The sequence below is a fragment of the Nanorana parkeri genome, unplaced genomic scaffold (assembly GCF_000935625.1).
Source record: "Nanorana parkeri isolate BGI_ZX_2015 unplaced genomic scaffold, ASM93562v1 scaffold629, whole genome shotgun sequence".
In the NCBI taxonomy this organism is placed as follows: Eukaryota; Metazoa; Chordata; class Amphibia; order Anura; family Dicroglossidae; genus Nanorana; species Nanorana parkeri.
In genome coordinates, this window is record NW_017306897.1 from 705,815 (window position 1) to 724,463 (window position 18,649).

General features: G+C 45.1%; 1 protein-coding gene across 1 annotated transcript in view; it reads right to left on the bottom strand.

Moving 5' to 3' along the window:
• Positions 1–16,174, bottom strand: part of TG (thyroglobulin) — a 197,196-nt gene extending 181,022 nt beyond the window's left edge. The window contains exons 1-9 of the mRNA XM_018563072.1: positions 16,153–16,174; positions 14,035–14,143; positions 10,560–10,657; positions 8,281–8,484; positions 6,783–6,942; positions 4,931–5,037; positions 4,333–4,476; positions 3,210–3,395; positions 159–1,235 (exon numbers count right to left, since the gene is read on the bottom strand). Of these exons, the coding sequence (XP_018418574.1) occupies positions 159–1,235; positions 3,210–3,395; positions 4,333–4,476; positions 4,931–5,037; positions 6,783–6,942; positions 8,281–8,484; positions 10,560–10,657; positions 14,035–14,143; positions 16,153–16,174 (2,107 nt within the window). The remainder of the gene's footprint in view (positions 1–158; positions 1,236–3,209; positions 3,396–4,332; positions 4,477–4,930; positions 5,038–6,782; positions 6,943–8,280; positions 8,485–10,559; positions 10,658–14,034; positions 14,144–16,152) is intronic.
• Positions 16,175–18,649: the final 2,475 nt, after the last annotated feature.

The window sequence follows — 18,649 nt, forward strand, 5'->3', positions numbered from 1 at the left end:
ACCATAATGTTATGCCCATGACACAAGTGTTACAGCCCAATTGAAGACCGCACGTCTTTAAAATGCTCTGGTAAGGCTCCATGCTCCTTAAATGTATAGAGCTGGTTACAATTTAAGTATCTTTACAATATACAAAGAAACTAAATCTTGAAACTTACATTGAATATTTTCTCCAGACAGTTTCTGAGTTCCTTGAATAGTCCTGCCTTCTAAATCGACACAAAAGCAGTATTTGCCGGCACATTGCACTGTTCTATACTTGCCGTTCTGATCACAGGCTGGAATGAACAATTCAGATCCAGCAGGCTGACTTTTCCTTAAGAGTATTTGACTCTCTCGTTCCTTCACACACTTTGAGGGACATTTTGGTTTCTTGTCCGATGTCCTCGACCCTGGAACTTCCCGTCCTTTATCATCTACACACCAACACTCAGACTGGCCACACTGAATTTCTTCATATCTGCCCTCTTTTGTACAAGTTGGAACATAAGCCTCCTTGCCTTTTCTACAGTCTTTAGACTCCACAATTATCTTCACGGCCTCAAAAACATCCTCAGCAACTTTTGGTGGCATGGAAATGATGTCTCGAAGTAAGACTGAAAACTCTTTAAGTCCTATAATGGATGAAAAGGACCCAACTCGTTTCTGGTTTTCATGCAAATTTACAGTGCGTCCAAAACTAGCCAGGATAGGTTGGTTAAGGTCAAAAAATGGTTTTGAAATGTTGGAGTCACGACTCAAATAGGAATCCTCTTCAGAAGAAAATAACTTGGCAAGCTCTTTAAAGTTCCCTCCGCTGTACATTCCCGTCAAGCCAATCTGCTGGAAAAAATCACTAAAGCTGAATTTGTTTTTCATGCCAATGGCTCCTGTAAAGTTGAAGGAGCCCAAGTTCTTCAGATATTTGCCACCAAACAGATTCTGTTGAAATCTTATAGGGTTAGAGGTGAATTGCAGAGCAAGCTGTATCTGCTCCTTGGATTGGAAAAGCCCCGTAATCATTTCAACCATGAAGCTCTTCAGAGAAAGCCCCAGACCTTTCGCCAGTTCAAACTCTAGTCCTGAATCTGAGAAGGTTTCCACTAGGTAGGATGGGCAAAAATTAAAGCTTATCTTGGTTCCCGCTTCCTCCTCTTGTGTCAAAAACAAACTTTGTTGTGCAAAGTGGCCGGTTGGTCCATAGAATAGAGTAGACAGAGCTTGTCTCCTTTTTACACGGCAGTCCTGGTAGTTGTCTGTAGATGCTAATAAAAAGAAAATACGTTACAGACTGGATTTATCACTCACTTAACAGGTCTGATTTGTAAAAATTAGAGAATGGTGAACTGTAGTGTTGACCATGGCAGCAATTAGATTTCAACAGTAATTTTTCTACTGTAGTGAATAACTGAGCCGAAGTTAAGTGAGCCGAACGCTGTTCGGCTATTCACTTCAGCTTGACATCACCGCTAGCTGCGCCCAACTGTTTCCTATTTGCCACCCCCTTAGAATCTTCTAGAAGGTCTCGGGCCAGTAAATAACAACTGGGCAGAGCCGGCCGTGATGTCACAGCCGGCTCCGCCCAGTTGTTACTGTTTAATGACAGATCAGCATCCCCAGGTCATTTGAGGTCGCTGATCTGACATTACAACTGGGCAGAGCGAGCTATTAAATCTCGGCTGGCTCCGCCCGGCTGTCATTTGCGTGGAGAAAGGTCGGCTGTCACTTCGGCTCAGTCGAGCCGAAGCATATGCCTTTGGCTCAGCTGCATTCGGCTGCTGTACGGGCTGCTGTGAATAGCCCGTACAGCAGCCTTTCTGTCACGTACCTTGGTATGAGCCTGAAGTGACGACGAAGGCCTTCCCTTGCTGCTCTCGTCTGAGCCCCACTGGAGATGGAACAGTAGTTGTACAGACAGAGAGGGGCACGAGTGCCTGTGGCTAGTATGACTGTTGGACACACTGGATGTGCTGATGCTGACAACAGGACGCCAGAGACAGCTGGTGGAAGATGGCAGATCAGACGACACTGGTGTGAAAGACTGAAGTGTAGTCAGGCACAAGCCAGATCGGTAACGTGCAGTCAACGTGGTACAAAAGCAGGTGACAGAAGCAGAGTCAGGAACAGGCCGGGTCATACACTAGCGAGCACAATGGTACTGGATCAGGAGGCAGAAGAATGGTCAGGGACCAACCGAGGTCACAAGGCAGGCAGCAAGCAGGCAGAGTCAAGAATCAAGCTGGGTCAAACAGGTATCAGGAGCAGAAACACAGATGCAGAGTACAGCTGAAGATCTCTCAGCAAAGTGCAGATGCAGGGGCCATCTTTAAATAGCCCGCCTGGCGCCAAGGACATGCGTGTGCACGTTACTTGCGCGTGCACAGTCTTGCGCGCGTACGTGTAAGTTTTCGCGAATGTGCATTACTAGCGGCATCGCGCAGAATACGCGCATACTACTACGAAGGGTTCAGGTGGCCGAAGCAAGCCAAAGGATCAGCCGAAGCTATGGCTGGATCCTTCAGCTCCCTTGTGAATAAATCCCTTAGTATTTTATCTTTTTGTGTGGAATGTAGTCTAATGCTGCATTACGGTCACTAGATGGAGCTAAGGAGCATAGGAAATAAGTATTTATGTCCTATGTTCCTCAGCTCCATCCCTGACCCTTAAAGGAGCTTCTGTTGATGGCCTCCTTCTGAAAATGGTACTTGTCAGGTTGTCTCTGACTACTGATCAGCTACATGCTGATCTGAGCACTTGTTCAGGGACAGCAATGGATAAAGCATAGAAGTAACTGGATTACCATGACACCGGGGGACTAGTATTTTCAGAGAAAGAGGTCAGTAGTGGCACAAGAATACAGACGCCAATGTGGGGGAACACCAATTATCCCGCTATAATGATTTGGGGTTGTATTGGGTTGTAAGAGGAAATCTGGGCTCTGAGTAGGAAATTAATCCAAAACCTAGTTGTCAACTCTGAGCTCAGACAGAAGACAGGTCAGCCTCACAGCCTGACACTGGGCTTATATTTGTGCTCTGACTGGGGGAGAATACAACAAAGTAACAGCACACTCATCTATCCCTGTGAAGTAAGGCTGCACTGTTAATATACATTATATATCATCATCTTAAAGGTGGACATTCAGACTTTCACAAATGACCACCTCTGACTGGTTCTCTTTAACAATGAAATGATAAAAGTACACATTTTATTATGGTTGTATTCCGTACCACATTGTGGAGGCTTTCCCACAACACGAGTTCCATAGATCTCCCGTCCTGTGAGGTCCACACACCAACACTGTCCACCATCCTGGCACTGAGCAGGCACAAAATCACCATCTTCATCACATGTTGGCACATATACATCTCCCATCTGGGATGCAGTGAACCTCTGGATCTCACATGTTGAAGGACCTGTGAAGAAGAAGACCAATAGCCCCAGTGAAAGCAATTCTGGTTTATGTAATTATGGACATTTGTGAAAACTTAAAAAACAGTAAAAGACTGTTGTTATCCATCACCTTCACCTTCCACCTTTGGTATCCCGGTGCAGAAGACCAGGAACATTCACAAGGTTTTTGTTACTGTCTGTATCCCCAGTGGTTCTTGGTGACCTGACAGGAAGTGAGCTATCTTCCTATAGTGAAAGGAATCCTACCTTGGACAGTTGTCATCTCACGTGTCCCTATCTTTCTAGTGGGGTCCTTTCAAGGTAAAGTGACTGTGTCTGCTGATAGTATATCCCCCTCAGAGGATACCTATCAATGCTGCAGGACACCACCATAGGCAAGCTCTCTGCCCATTCATTCATGTAGACAGTTCACTTTCCCTTCTGTGTTTACATCAAACCCATCTGCCAAACATGAGGACCCTCTGGGCTCTGCGAGTTACATTAAAAAGGCATTTTTAGTTTGTAAACCCCTTTCGGCCAGGGCCCTCCTTACCATCTTGTCTTGAATTGTATTGTGATTGTAATGTCTTACATTATATTGTAAAGCGCTGCGCAAACTGTTGGCGTTATATAAATCCTGTATAATGATAATAAGAAGAAGAATATTATCAACATATGCTTTTTTTGTGTTTGATTCTAAAATCTGGATCACAATTGGCTGGCTAAAGTCACATGGTTTCAATTAGGCTAAATGGATGGCCTGCTTTCAATAGGTTTCTATACTGCGTTTTGTTTGTTTATGGTGTGAATGCATGCTTTCTGACACTGCACAAAAAGGCATGTGCTGTATGACAGTGAGAGATTGAGAGATCCATAACTCCTGATTTTGAATGCATTATAAATTCCCCCCTCCCCCCAAACCCCAAATAACAGTCTTATTAGTTATATTTGAGAACTTACATCTGAACTTGCCCGATGTGATGAGCTGTACTCCCAGAAAACGCCTTTGTAGGATACGATAGATGGCGGTTTCGGTGAATGTACGCGGACGGGTGAGTGTAGAGAAGACCGTGTCATAGATTTCATCGAGCAGGAGCTCTACCCCTACGGGAATAGATAAGTACATTTCACAGATGGGATTCATTTATTGTATACATCCTGAAATCACATGATGTTCGGGTTTACCATCGGTGGCCGCTGTCGGAATACAATGGAAATAGCGGGGAGATTCATCCATCTACGCTGTTCAGTGCGGAGGGAGGAATCTGTTATATTTTCATTGTTTAGGTTGAACAAAGAAAATATAAGCGTGTACACATGGCTGGTGTGTGTCTCAACGCCAATGGAAGCCGGCAATTAGCATTTAGCATTAGCATATTCCTCTGTATTCCTGTCGGCACAAGTTTGCTTTAATAAAATGCATTAAAAAAAACCTTTTAGTAACAAAACCTGAAAGCTTCACAGTAAATGGAAAATAGACTCGGCGAAGGTTGGCTGAGAAGATTCTTGGTGTCCCCCGAGGACAACACAAGGTTTCCTAGAACCTGGCAGCACTTACCGGTTCCCGCCAGCTCGCGGCCAAGCTGATCGGCGCAGTAACAGTATCCGGAAATCTCTGGGAAGGATTCCCGCAGGGAGCTGAACGACTTGAAGGAATCTGGAGACCTAGGAGAGGAAAAGGAGAACGATAGAGATCAGTACCCTGAGCCGCCGAGCTCTTATCTGACTGGCCCAAAGTCTCCTGGAAGAACAGATGTTCAGAGGGGGATTTACACCGGTACATAAATCTCACATGTTTCCATCTCGGCCGCTTGTTTCATTGTTCTTGTAAGTTTATAAAATAAATAGTAAAAACAGTAGTGAGAAATAGGGAAAAAACACAAACAAGGGGCGCCTATCCTGGTGCAGACAAATATAGTGAGAAATATCTGCAGCATTTACAAAAAATTCCAATTTGTGTTAAAAAAGATTACTGATTACTGGGGGAGAAGGGAGATTGAGGAAATGCTTCATCCTGCCTGCAGCAGACTGATCACTGGGGAGGGGGGACTGATGAAATGCTTCCTCCTGCCTGCAGCAGACTGATCACTGGGGGAGGGGGGACTGAGGAAATGCTTCCTCCTGCCTACAGTAGACTGATCACTGGGAGAGAAGGGAGATTGAGGAAATACTTCCTCCTGCCTGCAACAGACTGATCACTGGGGGAGAGTAGACCGAGGAAATGCTTCCTCCTACCTGCAACAGACTGATGACATCATCTCAGCATAGGCAAAGTCACTGAATTGGAGGTCAAGGATGGATTTCTAATGAGGAAAGATACAGCTTTTCCGAAAAATTACAATGTTGTCGTATATTATGACATTAAAAATGTATTCATGCAGATTTGTAAAGGGAAAGGTCCAATTTACAAATGACTTTACCCCCCAGAAAGTTTATTTTCAGCTCATGTGACTCACCAATTTACTCCCACTAAGCACTTCCCTTCCTTCAGTTTAAGGAAGTTGATGTGTCTATAGTGCAGAAGCAGATCTCTAGACAGAATGTTTTTGGTATGCTGGCTGGGGCTAAGAAGGGTTAGACCCTCTGTCTAGGTAGGGTCTGTCTTATTCCTGCCTGTGTCTGTATCAGGAAGAATGGCCCCTCTGTTTGTATTGGTGACCATACAACTAGGGATTAGGGATGGGCTAGATGGCTCTCATGAGCTCTTCGAAATTTGAAATCCAAACAGATATAAAATATACAAATAGTGCAGGTCTGTATTTAATAATAATAATAATACATTTTATTATTATTATTACATTGTATTATTAAATTGTATTATTAATACTATTATTATTATCATTACATTTTATTATTACATTTTATTATAGTTATAATTGTATTATTATTATTATTTTTAATCAAATGTAATAATAAAATGTAATAATAATAATAATCATAAAAATGTGTTTAAGCACCTGATTTTGACCTGGTATAAGCCTCTTGCAGCCACTGTACAACAGAGCTCAGAATGGGGGAAGGAGAACCAACACAAGAAGCCAATGAGTTGTACTGGAGTGCAAAAAGAATGCTGTAAGGTGGAGCAGACAGAGATCAACTCGTTAGTGTGCTGCTTCTCTTGTCACTGTCCAATCATAGGCTGAGGGAGGAGCAAGACCTGTAACTGTTACTTGACTGCAGCAAGGAAAAATTAGGTCTTGTGCCCGGCCTGACAGGTCTGTGCTATGTGACAGAACAGTGCAAATCTCTGGATGGACAGGAATACAAATCATTTGGAAGGTTAAAGAGCTCCTATATGTATACAGTTTGCTCAGGTAAGATTTGAAAATGAAAGAGAGAAGCTGATTGGTTGCCATGCACATCTGCTCCAGTTTTGATAAATTCCCCCCTGTATGTATATTTGCATTTACCTGCTGAACGTTGTCACAAGGTCAACCACCATCTGGTCTGTTGTATTGACGAGTTTACACTGGACAGGTTGGAAGCCGCCATCCTCAGAGCAATGAGGGGGAACCTTCTCCCCAACGTCGTGCAGAATTCTCCGATCTCTTACGGCACATCTCTTTGGACCTGTAGAAACATGCAAAATTCAAACATTTATCTATAGGCACCTAGAGACTTCAAATGGCCTTGCGGTCCAAGAGTAAAGAGATGAGTTTTGTGGTTTACCTACATAGATTCTTTATTCATTTACTATGTTCAGAACTAAAAACAATATAATCGTAAACAATATTTCCTTTTTCTCTTATATATTCTGGTAAAAATGACACATTGCATAGAAAGTATTGTGTCATTTCTCTCCATCCAGCAGGTGGCGCAGTAGTCTTCGATTCAAATATGAAGCATTGTATCGCTCTCATCTGTGCTGAGAGAAGCCAGTTGTTTACAAAACTCAATCTATCATCTCAACAGTGACTCCTTCAGTGACATCCATCGCCCCTAACATGACTACAGGACACACTGCTGACAAAAGGGGTTCCATGATTGGTTAGGATACCAGGCTGCTTACCACCAAGTGAAGCTGGCTTCCTAGCCAATCAGGAAGCCGGGCAGCACGCCATGACCCACTGCCCGGCTTCCTGATTGTAAAGGAAACCAGCTCCATGCTCCCTCGGCACTTGTGGTCAGAGGGATATCTCCCTCCGACAGGAAGTTCCGGTATCGGAGGTAAGTATTGGAGCATTTGGGTGAGTACGAGTACTCGCCCAAATACTTGGTATCAACACCGATATTAGTATCGATATCGGTGCATCCCTACTTGTGGTAACAGTTTGGTGAAGGCCATTTTCTGTTCCATCATGACTGTGTCCCTGTGCACAAAGCCAGCTCCATAAAGACATGGCTTGGCTAGTATGGTGCGGAGGAGCCCAAGTGTCCTGCACAGAGCCCTGACCTCAACCCTACTGAACACCTTTGGGATTTTTTTTGGAACACCAACTGTGAGCCTGGTCTTCTCATGCAGCATAAGTACCCAACCTCACAGATGCTCTATTGGCTGAATCAGCACAAATTCCCACAGACACCCTCCAAAATCTTGTGTACAGCCTTCCTAGAAGAGTGGAAGCTGTTATAACCACAGAGGGCCAACTCCATATTAATGTGCACGGTTTTAGAATGGGATGTCCAGTAAGCTTATATAGGTGAGATGGTCAGGTGTCCACCGACGTTTGGCAATATATGGTACAATCTGTTATTGAACTTGGAACCTCAAGCACCAGATAAAGCAGAAGGTGCGGATAGATGACAACGGATTGTGCTATGCAAATTTTGGCATGTAAATCAGTTCCTATTTATGTGTTTCAATCGTCTGATTTCCATCTGGAGTTTCCTGTTCAGTGTAATGTACTAGCGAGGTCCTAAAGAAGTTCCGTATATTTCATGCCATACATATAAAAGTAAAACTCTCACACTGCCCAGGTTGGCCCATCTGTCGTGTTCCGTAGATCTCCATCCCCTCGTTGTCCACACACCAGCACTCTCCGAGCTGCCGGTCACATTGCACGTCATGGTATTCCCCAGAGTTTTTACATTCTGGGATATGGGAAGTCGAGCTGCTGTTTATATATCCGCTGACCAAGACCTGCTGCTTTCTAAGCTGGCAAAAGGATAAGCCTACAGAAAGAAGAACATGGTATGAACATCCAATCAGTATTACCCGCATCATAAAAAGCCATTAACAACATAATCACTTCCTGCTGGTATCACTGTAAGAAATAAGTCAAGGCAACTGGACTTTGCCGGTGGTCATCCGACCAGCTTTCTCAATTCAGAATGACTTGAACAATAATGATCTGGGAATAAATATGGAAAAAGTTGCTCATGGAGACCACATGGAGCTCAGGTGTTGATTGTATTCGCATGATTGGAGCTAGCAGGTGTTATTAAGCCGTTCAGAGAGAGGAGTTAAAACACCTGCTAGCTCCATTATCTGCAAGCTTTTATTATCATCATTGTACTTTATTCATAAAACATCAATATATTATACAATGGTGTATATCAGGGGTAGGTAACCTCGGCACTCCAGCTGTAGTGAAACTACAAATCCCATGCATCTGCCTCTCGGAGTCATGCCTGCGGCTGTCAGAGTCTTGCAATGCTTTGTGGGACTTGTAGTTCCACAACAGCTGGAGATCCAATGTTGCCCACCCCTGGTGTATATCAAGGTATAAAGTAGTCCAATCCACAATATCCAAATTATAAAGAGACCTCTGTCTGTGTGGCCATGTGTAATAACACCATATAGATTTGTTGTGGGGAAATAATTGTATGCTGGCAGCCAAGCTTTGGTCTCTAATTACACATGTGACCAGACCGAGGAAGGTAAGAAAACAACATGGGACGCTTTAAAGTGTATCTGAACCCGAGAAGAAAGATGCAATATATTACATGTACCAGTGGTGACTGCATTAGTCTTCTTTTTTTTCAGGCTTTTTTGCCTTTATTTACAGCTTGTGATCTTGTCAATAACACACTTCCTGTCCTTGGGTGACAACGCTCACTTCTGTACTGTATCTATGGAGGAGCAGCATTGTCAACCTAGGACAGGACTACAGAACACATTGTCTTCCCTCTCCTCAGTAACATAGGAGGTGTTTTGTAGTTCACAAAGATAGCTGGGCACAAATGTATCTGACAACAGTTATCATGGGCAGAGAGCGAAGGAAGTTATCAACTCACAAGATTTTTTGGCAGGATCAGATGGTATTTTGGGTACTTATCGCACAGATATAGCAAAACACTTTGAATGGCGTATTTTAGGGATGGACCAATACTGTTTTTACGGTATCCAGTACTAGTACTGATATTTATATTTCGGTACTCGCCGATACTGAGTACCGATACCAGTACTTCCGGTAGCATAGAGCTGGCTTTCTGGGCAATCAGGAAGCCGGGCGTCATGTCATTTCCTGCCACACTGTGTCTTTATTGCCTGGGAAGCTGGCTTCCCAACCAAGCAGCATGGAGCCGGCTTTCCAGCCAAACAGGAAGCTGGGCGGCGAGTCATTACCCGCCGCCCGACTTTCTGATTGGCCGGGATGCCGGCTCCATGTTCCCTTGCGGCACTGCCGGTCACTCCCTCTGACCAGGAAGTTCCTGTATCGGGGAAGGAAGGTATCGGAGAATTTGGGCTAGTATCGGTATTGGAGCATCCCAAGTGTATTTAACAGACCAAAAGGGAGCAAATAGGAGAAGTTAATTGATGAGGATTACTGAGGATTACATACACACAGGGCTTTCCTTTTAATGAGGCAGTCTGATGCTGTTGCCTCAGGAGGCATCTGTTTGGGTTATGCGGGGGGGGCATGTTTATTGTATAGTGGCCGCTCTGCTGCACAACGCTGCCCCCTTTGTAGCCCGGGTTGATAAGAGAGATGTGTAAGGGCCATACACATCTACACACCCGGCTCTTAGCAGCCTGGGATATTCTTCCCAACATCCTGCCCATCTCCTGGCAACCAGTGACATCACTGGTTGCTAGGAGCTGAGAGGGATGTCAGCCAGAGTGTCCCAGGTCTGCAGAGGGCGGTATTGCTGTCATGCACCTGCTACCTGCTGCACCATGACCTGGATAAAAGAGAACCTTCATAGACACAATAAAGCTGATCATTTCATGAGCTGTAATATCACATTTAACAGAAGGGTGGAGATGTGATATAAGGTGTACAACAACCATGATGTCTACTCACATGAAGGAGGAGAAGTCATTTGTCTGCTGCCCGATACTTCCTTCCCATCAGAATTCACACACCAGCAGGTGGTGCCTTTTCTGTCGCACTGGATGTTCCTGCAACGTAATGATTGTAACAGTGTTGGTGAGACATTGAATGGGAGGTTTGGACATCAGAGTCAGGCTTACAACTAAATGTTGGTGTCATTATTGATCTTTTATGTAAACTGCTCATGTTTACCGAGAAGTTAAAAAAAATGTAAAACAATGTTCAATATGAGAAGGTCAATGGCGGCACAAAACGCCTATATTAGCCAAAACTAAAAATGTAAGCCTTAGGATGCATACTGGGACGCACAGCCTACCTTCTGCATGCTTTAGTTTTACCTCCAGCCATTGCTGCACTGCACCAGCCTAGCCCGCTCCCTTTGTTATTTGGTGATCCTAAAACACACCTGATAGTGCTGCTGGAACACGCTTGATGGTGATGCTGGAACACACCTTAGGCCCCTTTCACACGGGCGGTACGATCGGGTCCACCTGTCAGTTTCCAATGCTAGGCTATTGGCTTCCTGGTGCAAAGGGACAGGCATACGTTTATACCCGGTTACCCCTGACTCCGGCCAGGTCCGGAAAAACAAACGGAACAGAGTTCTTTTTCACCGGACCTGTCGTGCCAAATTAGGGGTTGTCACCTTTTCTTCAAACGAAACCCGAACACTCTACCCGAACACATGGACATTTTTGTGGGAGAATGAGTCCTGGCTTATTCATATGTAAATAGCACCACCAATTCATATGTAAATATCACAGTTGAGACTATTTTCAGTGGGGGGCCAGTAGCCTCTATCTTAGTTTTGGTTGCCCCTGTCTGCCTGACATCTTGTGTCTGGGTTCCTGCTGCCATGAAACCCGGACACAGCATTCAAAACCCGGACTGTCTGGGTGAATCCTGGACAGGTGGCAACCCTATGCCAAATCAGGGATAATCTGATGCAAACAGACATGGATGTCACAGCGGTGACATCCGATCCATAGTGCTCCACTCAGGAGGCGATCTGTGCACGTTGCCTGGGTGAAAGGGGCTTTATGGTAATACTGGAACAATCGAAATTTCAATGCTGGGACACAAATTGTGATGATAATGGAACACACCTCATAGTGATGCTGGAACCAGGGCCGGCCTTTGGGGTGTTCGAGCTGAGATAGCTGGGGGGGGCAGGAGGGAGCGCACTCATGTCGGATAGCCGAGCGGTGAGGAGTGAAGCCGCTGTCATCCTGTCAGTTTCAGGATGCCATCGGCTGTGTGCGTGGCCAAGCGGAGGATCGGTAAATATCATTGATATTTACTGATCCTCTGTGTGTGAAGGACAAACGCTCGAGTGATCGACTGATCACTCCAGTTATGAATGAACAGGATGTGATTTACATCACTTCCTGTTCATTCATGAATTTCTGAATGGGGAGTAGCACTCACTATAGAGGCTCCTCCCCATTCACGAAATGAACGAAAACTATAAACGTTTTCATTCGTTTCATCAGACAAAAAAAAATGTTTATGATATTTTGGATTTAGCCATTGGCGTGTTCTGGAGGCAGGGCGCACGTATTGGGCGCTGCCATCTTGGTGTATATCTAGGTATACACCAAGATGGCGGCTCGTATATTGGCGTGTGACGTCATGCTCCCCGCCTCCAAGATGGTGGCACGCATTCGCAGAACACGACGGTGGCTAACATGGCCGCCATGCATTCTCAAACAAATTATTATGTGCCTGAATAAATTTTTGGTATATTCGGGCAAATGGTAATTCATTCATTTACATGTAGTTTGGGTTTTGTGTTCTGTTTTCTATTTTTACTTTTCTAGATACACTTACTTGAAGAAAGGGATCGGCATGACAACCTGACACTTTATTTGTATAGACTCTATTGTAGTTTGACATTTATTGTTTGCCTTCTGTTGTTTCATTTAATAAGAATACGTATATTGTGCCGACAAGTTTAATACCTTTAAATAAAAGTTTTGTTTTCATCATACTTTTTAATATGTTTCTTTGCGGCTTAACAAAGTGGGAGTCTTTAACCGCTTGAAGACCAGGTGTTTATACCCCTTTCCTGGCCCGGCCATTTTTCAGTATTCAGCGCTGCAGTACTTTGAATGACATTTATTCTGTCATACAAAGCTGTACTGAAATACATTTTATACCATTTTAAAAAAAAAAATATGTTAGGAAACATTTATTATTAACTAGTTTTTTGGTAAAATATAAAAGATTGCGTCACGTCGGGTAAATAGACACCAAACATGTCGCAGAAAACTACCATACCCAAAATTGGCCATAGGCGACACTTTAAAAGCTTTTACCGCTCATCAGTTTAGTGTTATCAGTGATTGGTGGCCCTAGAATGATTGCTCTCACTGTGACGTTCGCGGCGATATGTAAAATGTGCAGCGTAATGGGTGCAATCACCCCCTAATGTCACCTAGGACCCCCTGAAGAAGCTGATGAAGCACAGATCTGCTCCATCAACTTCTTTCTAGCTTCTGAAGCCAGAGAGTGACACAAGAATGCGGAAGTGATGTAAAATACAACACATCCACATTTTTGCAGAGGAGAGGGGACCGGAGGGAAGGGGGGGGGGACCGCGGAGGGGGGGTACAGATCGTTACCCCATACAAGCGATCCGCTCTATAGCCGGCGGATCGCTTGTATGTTAACAGGCATCGCTGCCTGTTTTTAAATATCGGCCCTTTCCCGCTCGCGCGCGCGAGGGGCGTGTCTGAGCGGACGTCTAAAGTCGCCCGCTCAGATCTAGAGAGGTAGTTAAATGGTGCGGGTATTGGGGAAATGGGTGTGGTTACTGAGAGGTGTGGTTACTGAGGGGAGTGGTCTCTGAGGGGCGCTGTAAATCTTTTTTACACAGGGCCCCTAAAGGCCTAAGGCCGGCCCTGGCTGGAACACTCCTAATTGCCATGCAGGGACAAATCTGATTGGGATGCTGAAACACACCTGCTGATCATTCTGAGAAGGCACCTGATGGTGATGATAGAACCACCATCCTTGCTGGCAAAAAATGCCATAACTGAGAAGTTTCTTACTAAAAAAAAATCAAATTTAGACCTGCCATGGAAGTTGCTGACGCAGGAAGCACAACTGTGTCTGTGCTTAGAGGGGGCTTGGTAATAAAATGTTTACAAGTTATGTTCAAAAAAATACCCAGGACACAGAAGGAAACAGGAGCTATCCATATGACCTCCCAAACCTTGAGCCAAAAGAACTATAGACCTTGACGTCATCTCAATGAGCTGCAGTATTGTGTGTGTCTACTACATATACCCGTATTATACAAATAATCCTTAGCAGTCACAAACCATTTTATTAGTTTCTCCAGTATACTACAAGCTGTCTTCTGATTGGCTGTATGACAATAAACTGCTCTCTTCTCTGTCAGTAAATTATCCTCCAGTGTTTTCTTATGGTGCTCCATTACCTGTATAGTCCTTCCTCCGAGCACTGCGGGATGTAGTCTCCTCCAGCAGGAAAGGCTTTCTCTCTAGCAGTCTCACAGGGTAACAAAGGCTGCGATTCCAGTTCATACTCTGCAGGAAGGAGAAACAGTATCCTCAAAAAATATACTAGAAAGACATCAGGATGGACCTGGGTTAGCTACAGCGAAACTCCAAACATCATTTCAGGGAACCACCTCAAGGTCAATCACATAGGACCATCAATCAGAGGGGAGAAGCAAAACGCACAGAGTAATATAGCCATGCTGTATGTAACCGGGGTGTGGTGGGGGGAGGGTAAGGGGGCTCCGATGCTGCATCTCTATCTTTTCTTACACCGTCTTTCATCTTCAAGTCCCTCTTTATGTAACGTTAGGTTTCCTAAGGCGCTCCTTTATACCCACTTTGTTTGATGTATATACATCAGGGGAACAAATGGGGTTTGAGTCCCACTAGAGAGACACCTCTAACGTAGACCCTGAGTTCTGGGTCTGGTTAGTCTTTATGTACTATTATGAGTAGGGTTGCACAGATACCAAGTACAGTACTCGGTACAAGTACGAGTACATGTACCGATACTTTTGAGCTCCAAGACTAGACTAGAGAAAAATTCAGAAGTTAGGAGGCAGCTGTCATTTGTAAGGAGCACACGGCACTCCTGGGATTTGTACATCTCTGTTTTAATGTACGATTTTGTTTTTATAACTATAAATAAAGGGATGCACCGATACCAGTTTTGAGAGTACGAGTACTGATACTTGCCGAGTACTTACAATTACGAGTACTGATACATTTTGGTTTATTGTCATGTGACAGTTTTTCTAAAACAATACAGACTAATGATTTCAGGACAGTGATGGAGCGCCCGAGGCAAGGTCCCAACTGCAACCGCTGCAACCCTTGTAGTTCTCATGAAAATGCCAAGTATCTGCACTGGTACTCGAAAAGTATCTGTGCATCCCTAATTATGAGGATGTTTTAATTGTGCTTGTATCCTGTATCTCATTGTATTGCACAATTACAGAGTCTCCTGCTATAGAAGGACTTTGTTTGCTCCTGATGCAATAGAGTTTGGGTTTTTTGGAACAATCATAATTAGGGATGCACCGATACCGATACTAGCATCGTTATTGGTGCCGATACAGAGTATTTGGGTGAGTACTCGTACTTGCCCAAAAGCTCCGATACCTTCCCCGATACCAAACTTCCGGTCAGAGGAAGATTTCCTCTGACCAACAGTGCCGTAGGGGAACATGGAGCCGGCTTCCAGGGAAATCAGGAAGCCGGTTGGCGAGTAATGACCCACCTCCCAGCTTCCTGATTGGCTGTGAAGCTGGCTCCATGCTGATTGGCTGGGAAGTCGTCTTCGCCGCTAATAAGCATCGAACCAGCAGAACAGCCGGCTCCTTCCTGATTGGCTGGGAAGCTGGCTTTACAGCCAATCAGCATGGTGCTAGCTTCCCGGCCAATCAGGAAGCCGGGATGCGGGTCATTACTCACTGGCCGGCTTCCTGATTTGCCGGGAAGCCGGTTTGATGCTGATTGGCTGGGAAGCCGGTTTCCCGGCCAATCACAATCGAGCCTGGTTAAACAACATGGAACAGGCTTCCCGGGCAATCAGGAAGCCAGGCGGCATATCATTACCCGCCGCCCGGCTTCCTGAGTGGCCAGGAAGCCCGATCCATGCCAGCAGAAGCATCGGTATCAGTACTCGTCCTCGATACTGAAAAACCGGTATGGTATGTTTTGTACTGTAAATAATTCAGCATTGGGACTGGAAGCTTACAGATACTGAGTAGTTATGCTACGTTGTATTATTTACAACAAAAGAGGGAAAAAAGGGTTTGTGGAGAGATAGATACAACCATTGCTTGTATAAAAGTTATATCAAAATTTATTAGACATACAGAAATTTATGGATAAATAAGGTAAAATTGGATCTCATAAAAATGAATTAAACATTCAATAAATATATGCCCATTCGGTACAATCTCAGGCCAATAGCTTCTATGTTTATATATATGTACACATACAATAAAAAATGCAAACGCGTTGGGACTATTAGGACAATCATGTCAGCTATGCACTTGAATATTGAATACTGAGGACCATTGGGTCAATCATGTTAGCTATGCAGTTGGATTAATTACTTTGGATTACTATGAATTTTTTATTGTATGTGTACATATATATAAACATAGAAGCTATTGGCCTGAGATTGTACCGAATGGGCATATATTTATTGAATGTTTAATTCATTTTTATGAGATCCAATTTTACCTTATTTATCCATAAATTTCTGTATGTCTAATACATTTTGATATAACTTTTATACAAGCAATGGTTGTATCTACTGTATCTCTCCACAAACCCTTTTTTTCCTCTTTTGTTGTATCTAATGTATTATAGGGGGACAGGGTTGAGGCAACCCATAAGTTTTTGTTTTGAGTCTACGTTGTATTATTATTATTATGATGATGATGATGATCAGTGGTGTATTATGGTTTTGTGCTGCCCTAGGCAAGACTAAGCCCAGGCAACCCTTCCCCCCCTCCCCCCCCTTCCTGTTTAAGAAATTTTGGGTTACCTGTCAGTCGCTGGATACAGTGCGCAAGTTGTATCCAGCTTCTGACATGTTGAGCTATTAGCAATGCAGAATAATACCACCAACTATAGAGGACTACAAATCACAGCAATACATTATACAGCAATGCAGAATAATATGAAGCTACATTGTCTATGTTACTGCTGGGTGGGGGACTTATGTCTCCAGGGTCTCAGGTACGCTGTTCTGGTCTCAGGTGGGCTGTGCAGGATCTCAGGTGGGCTGTGCATGGTGTCACCAGGGCTGTGCGGGTCTCAGGAGGGTTTCGGATGGTCTTGTGGGCACGTGCAGGCAGCGTGGTTCCACAGGACGGAGGAGATGTGCTGCCGGCACGGCAAGCAGCGCCGTGAGGTCCCCAGAAGGCTGCCCTGAGGTCCCCACCAAGGGCGGGACCTTGCCGCAGCCGATTGTGTTTAAAAATGTAAAGCACTGGTATCGGTGCTTCGTATCAGATCATTTTCAATGCTACGGGTAATGGCAGGTGAGGCTCTGTCTCACTGGTTTGAGGTGAGCATTTTTTGCTGTCCCCCTGGAAAGTGCCACCCAAAATGGACGGGGCGGGTACAGCTGGCTCTGCCTCTAGATAGGCAGAGCCAGCTGTCACTCACGCAGCCGGGGCGGATCCAGACATAATTGACGGGATCCGCTGCAGCTACGGCGTCTCAGTATACCGCGAGCTGCAGCTTGCGGTATACTGAGCTTAGAGTGATGGGAGGACGCTAGATTGTGTCCTCCCGTTACCCTAAGGAGAACTATGGGGAAAAGCCCTGACCCCATAGTTCTCCTTTAAAAGTACACCCCTATGTGTCATTTATCTTAATCAAGGACAGACAGCAGGAGGGCTGTCAGCATAGTCAGCACACTACAAGGTAGCAGTGCTGTAGATAAAAGTTGCAGTTGTAGTAGCAATGTTACAAATAACCATAATGCCATTTTATATTATGACAAAATGAATATTGCTCTTGCACACTAATACAAACTTCTTTTAACTCTGAATTTTACAGCTATTTTATAAGGTTTTAGCTGAGAAGACACTCTGTGATCTGTGACTGCATTAGGCATACAGGATTCATTTCAGTCTGTAGCAGAAGTTCAGAGAACAATAACTCTACACTGCTAAAATAGACAAGCAAATGCAAACAATGCCACCCCCAACCAGTGAGACAGATGGTGCCAGAACGGCCACTGGGCATACTGGGCACTTGCCCTGTGGGCCAAGGTAAGCAGGGCTGGCAGGGCCGCACAGAATTAGGCAGCGGTGGCTACATAATCAGGCAATCTAGGAGGTTGCAAAGCCCCACAAGTGACCGCCTAATTAGAACGCTGCCGGGTGGAGGAGGGGGGCCCCAGTGAGCTGCGGTCCAACCGGCTTTGTACAGGAGGTGTAGAAGAAGCAGCATGCAGCTCGGGGCTGGCCATAGCATGTGATCTGATGGCAGGATGTCCTGCTGGTGCTAATGGCACTTCGGGCTGCAGGTAAGAGGAGCAGCACATGTGTGCAGGGAAAGGGACCCTGCACATTCCTCCTAAGACCCCACACAGCCCAGCCCACCACCTCAGACTTTGCACAGCCTTCCTGAGATCCCACACAGTCCACCTGAGACACCACACAGCCCACCTGAGATCATGCACAGCCCTCCACGTGAAACACCACACAACCCTCCTGAGACCCCACACAGCCCACCTGAGATCATGCACAGCCCTCCACGTGAGATCCGCACTGCCCTCCACGTGAAACACCGCACAACCCTCCTGAGACCCCACACAGCCCACCTGAGATCCCGCAAGGCTCACTATAGCCCCTGCACAGCCCACCATAGACCCAGCACAGCCCACCTTAGACCCAGGCTTCCCTGCTATGCAAATAGTGCAACCTATCAGAAGCTGGATACAGTGTGCTCACTGTATCCAGCAGTTTACAAGTTACACAAAATGCCTTAAACAGGAAGGGGTGGGGCAAATTTAGATTGGGGGGTAGCCGAGTTTAATCTTGC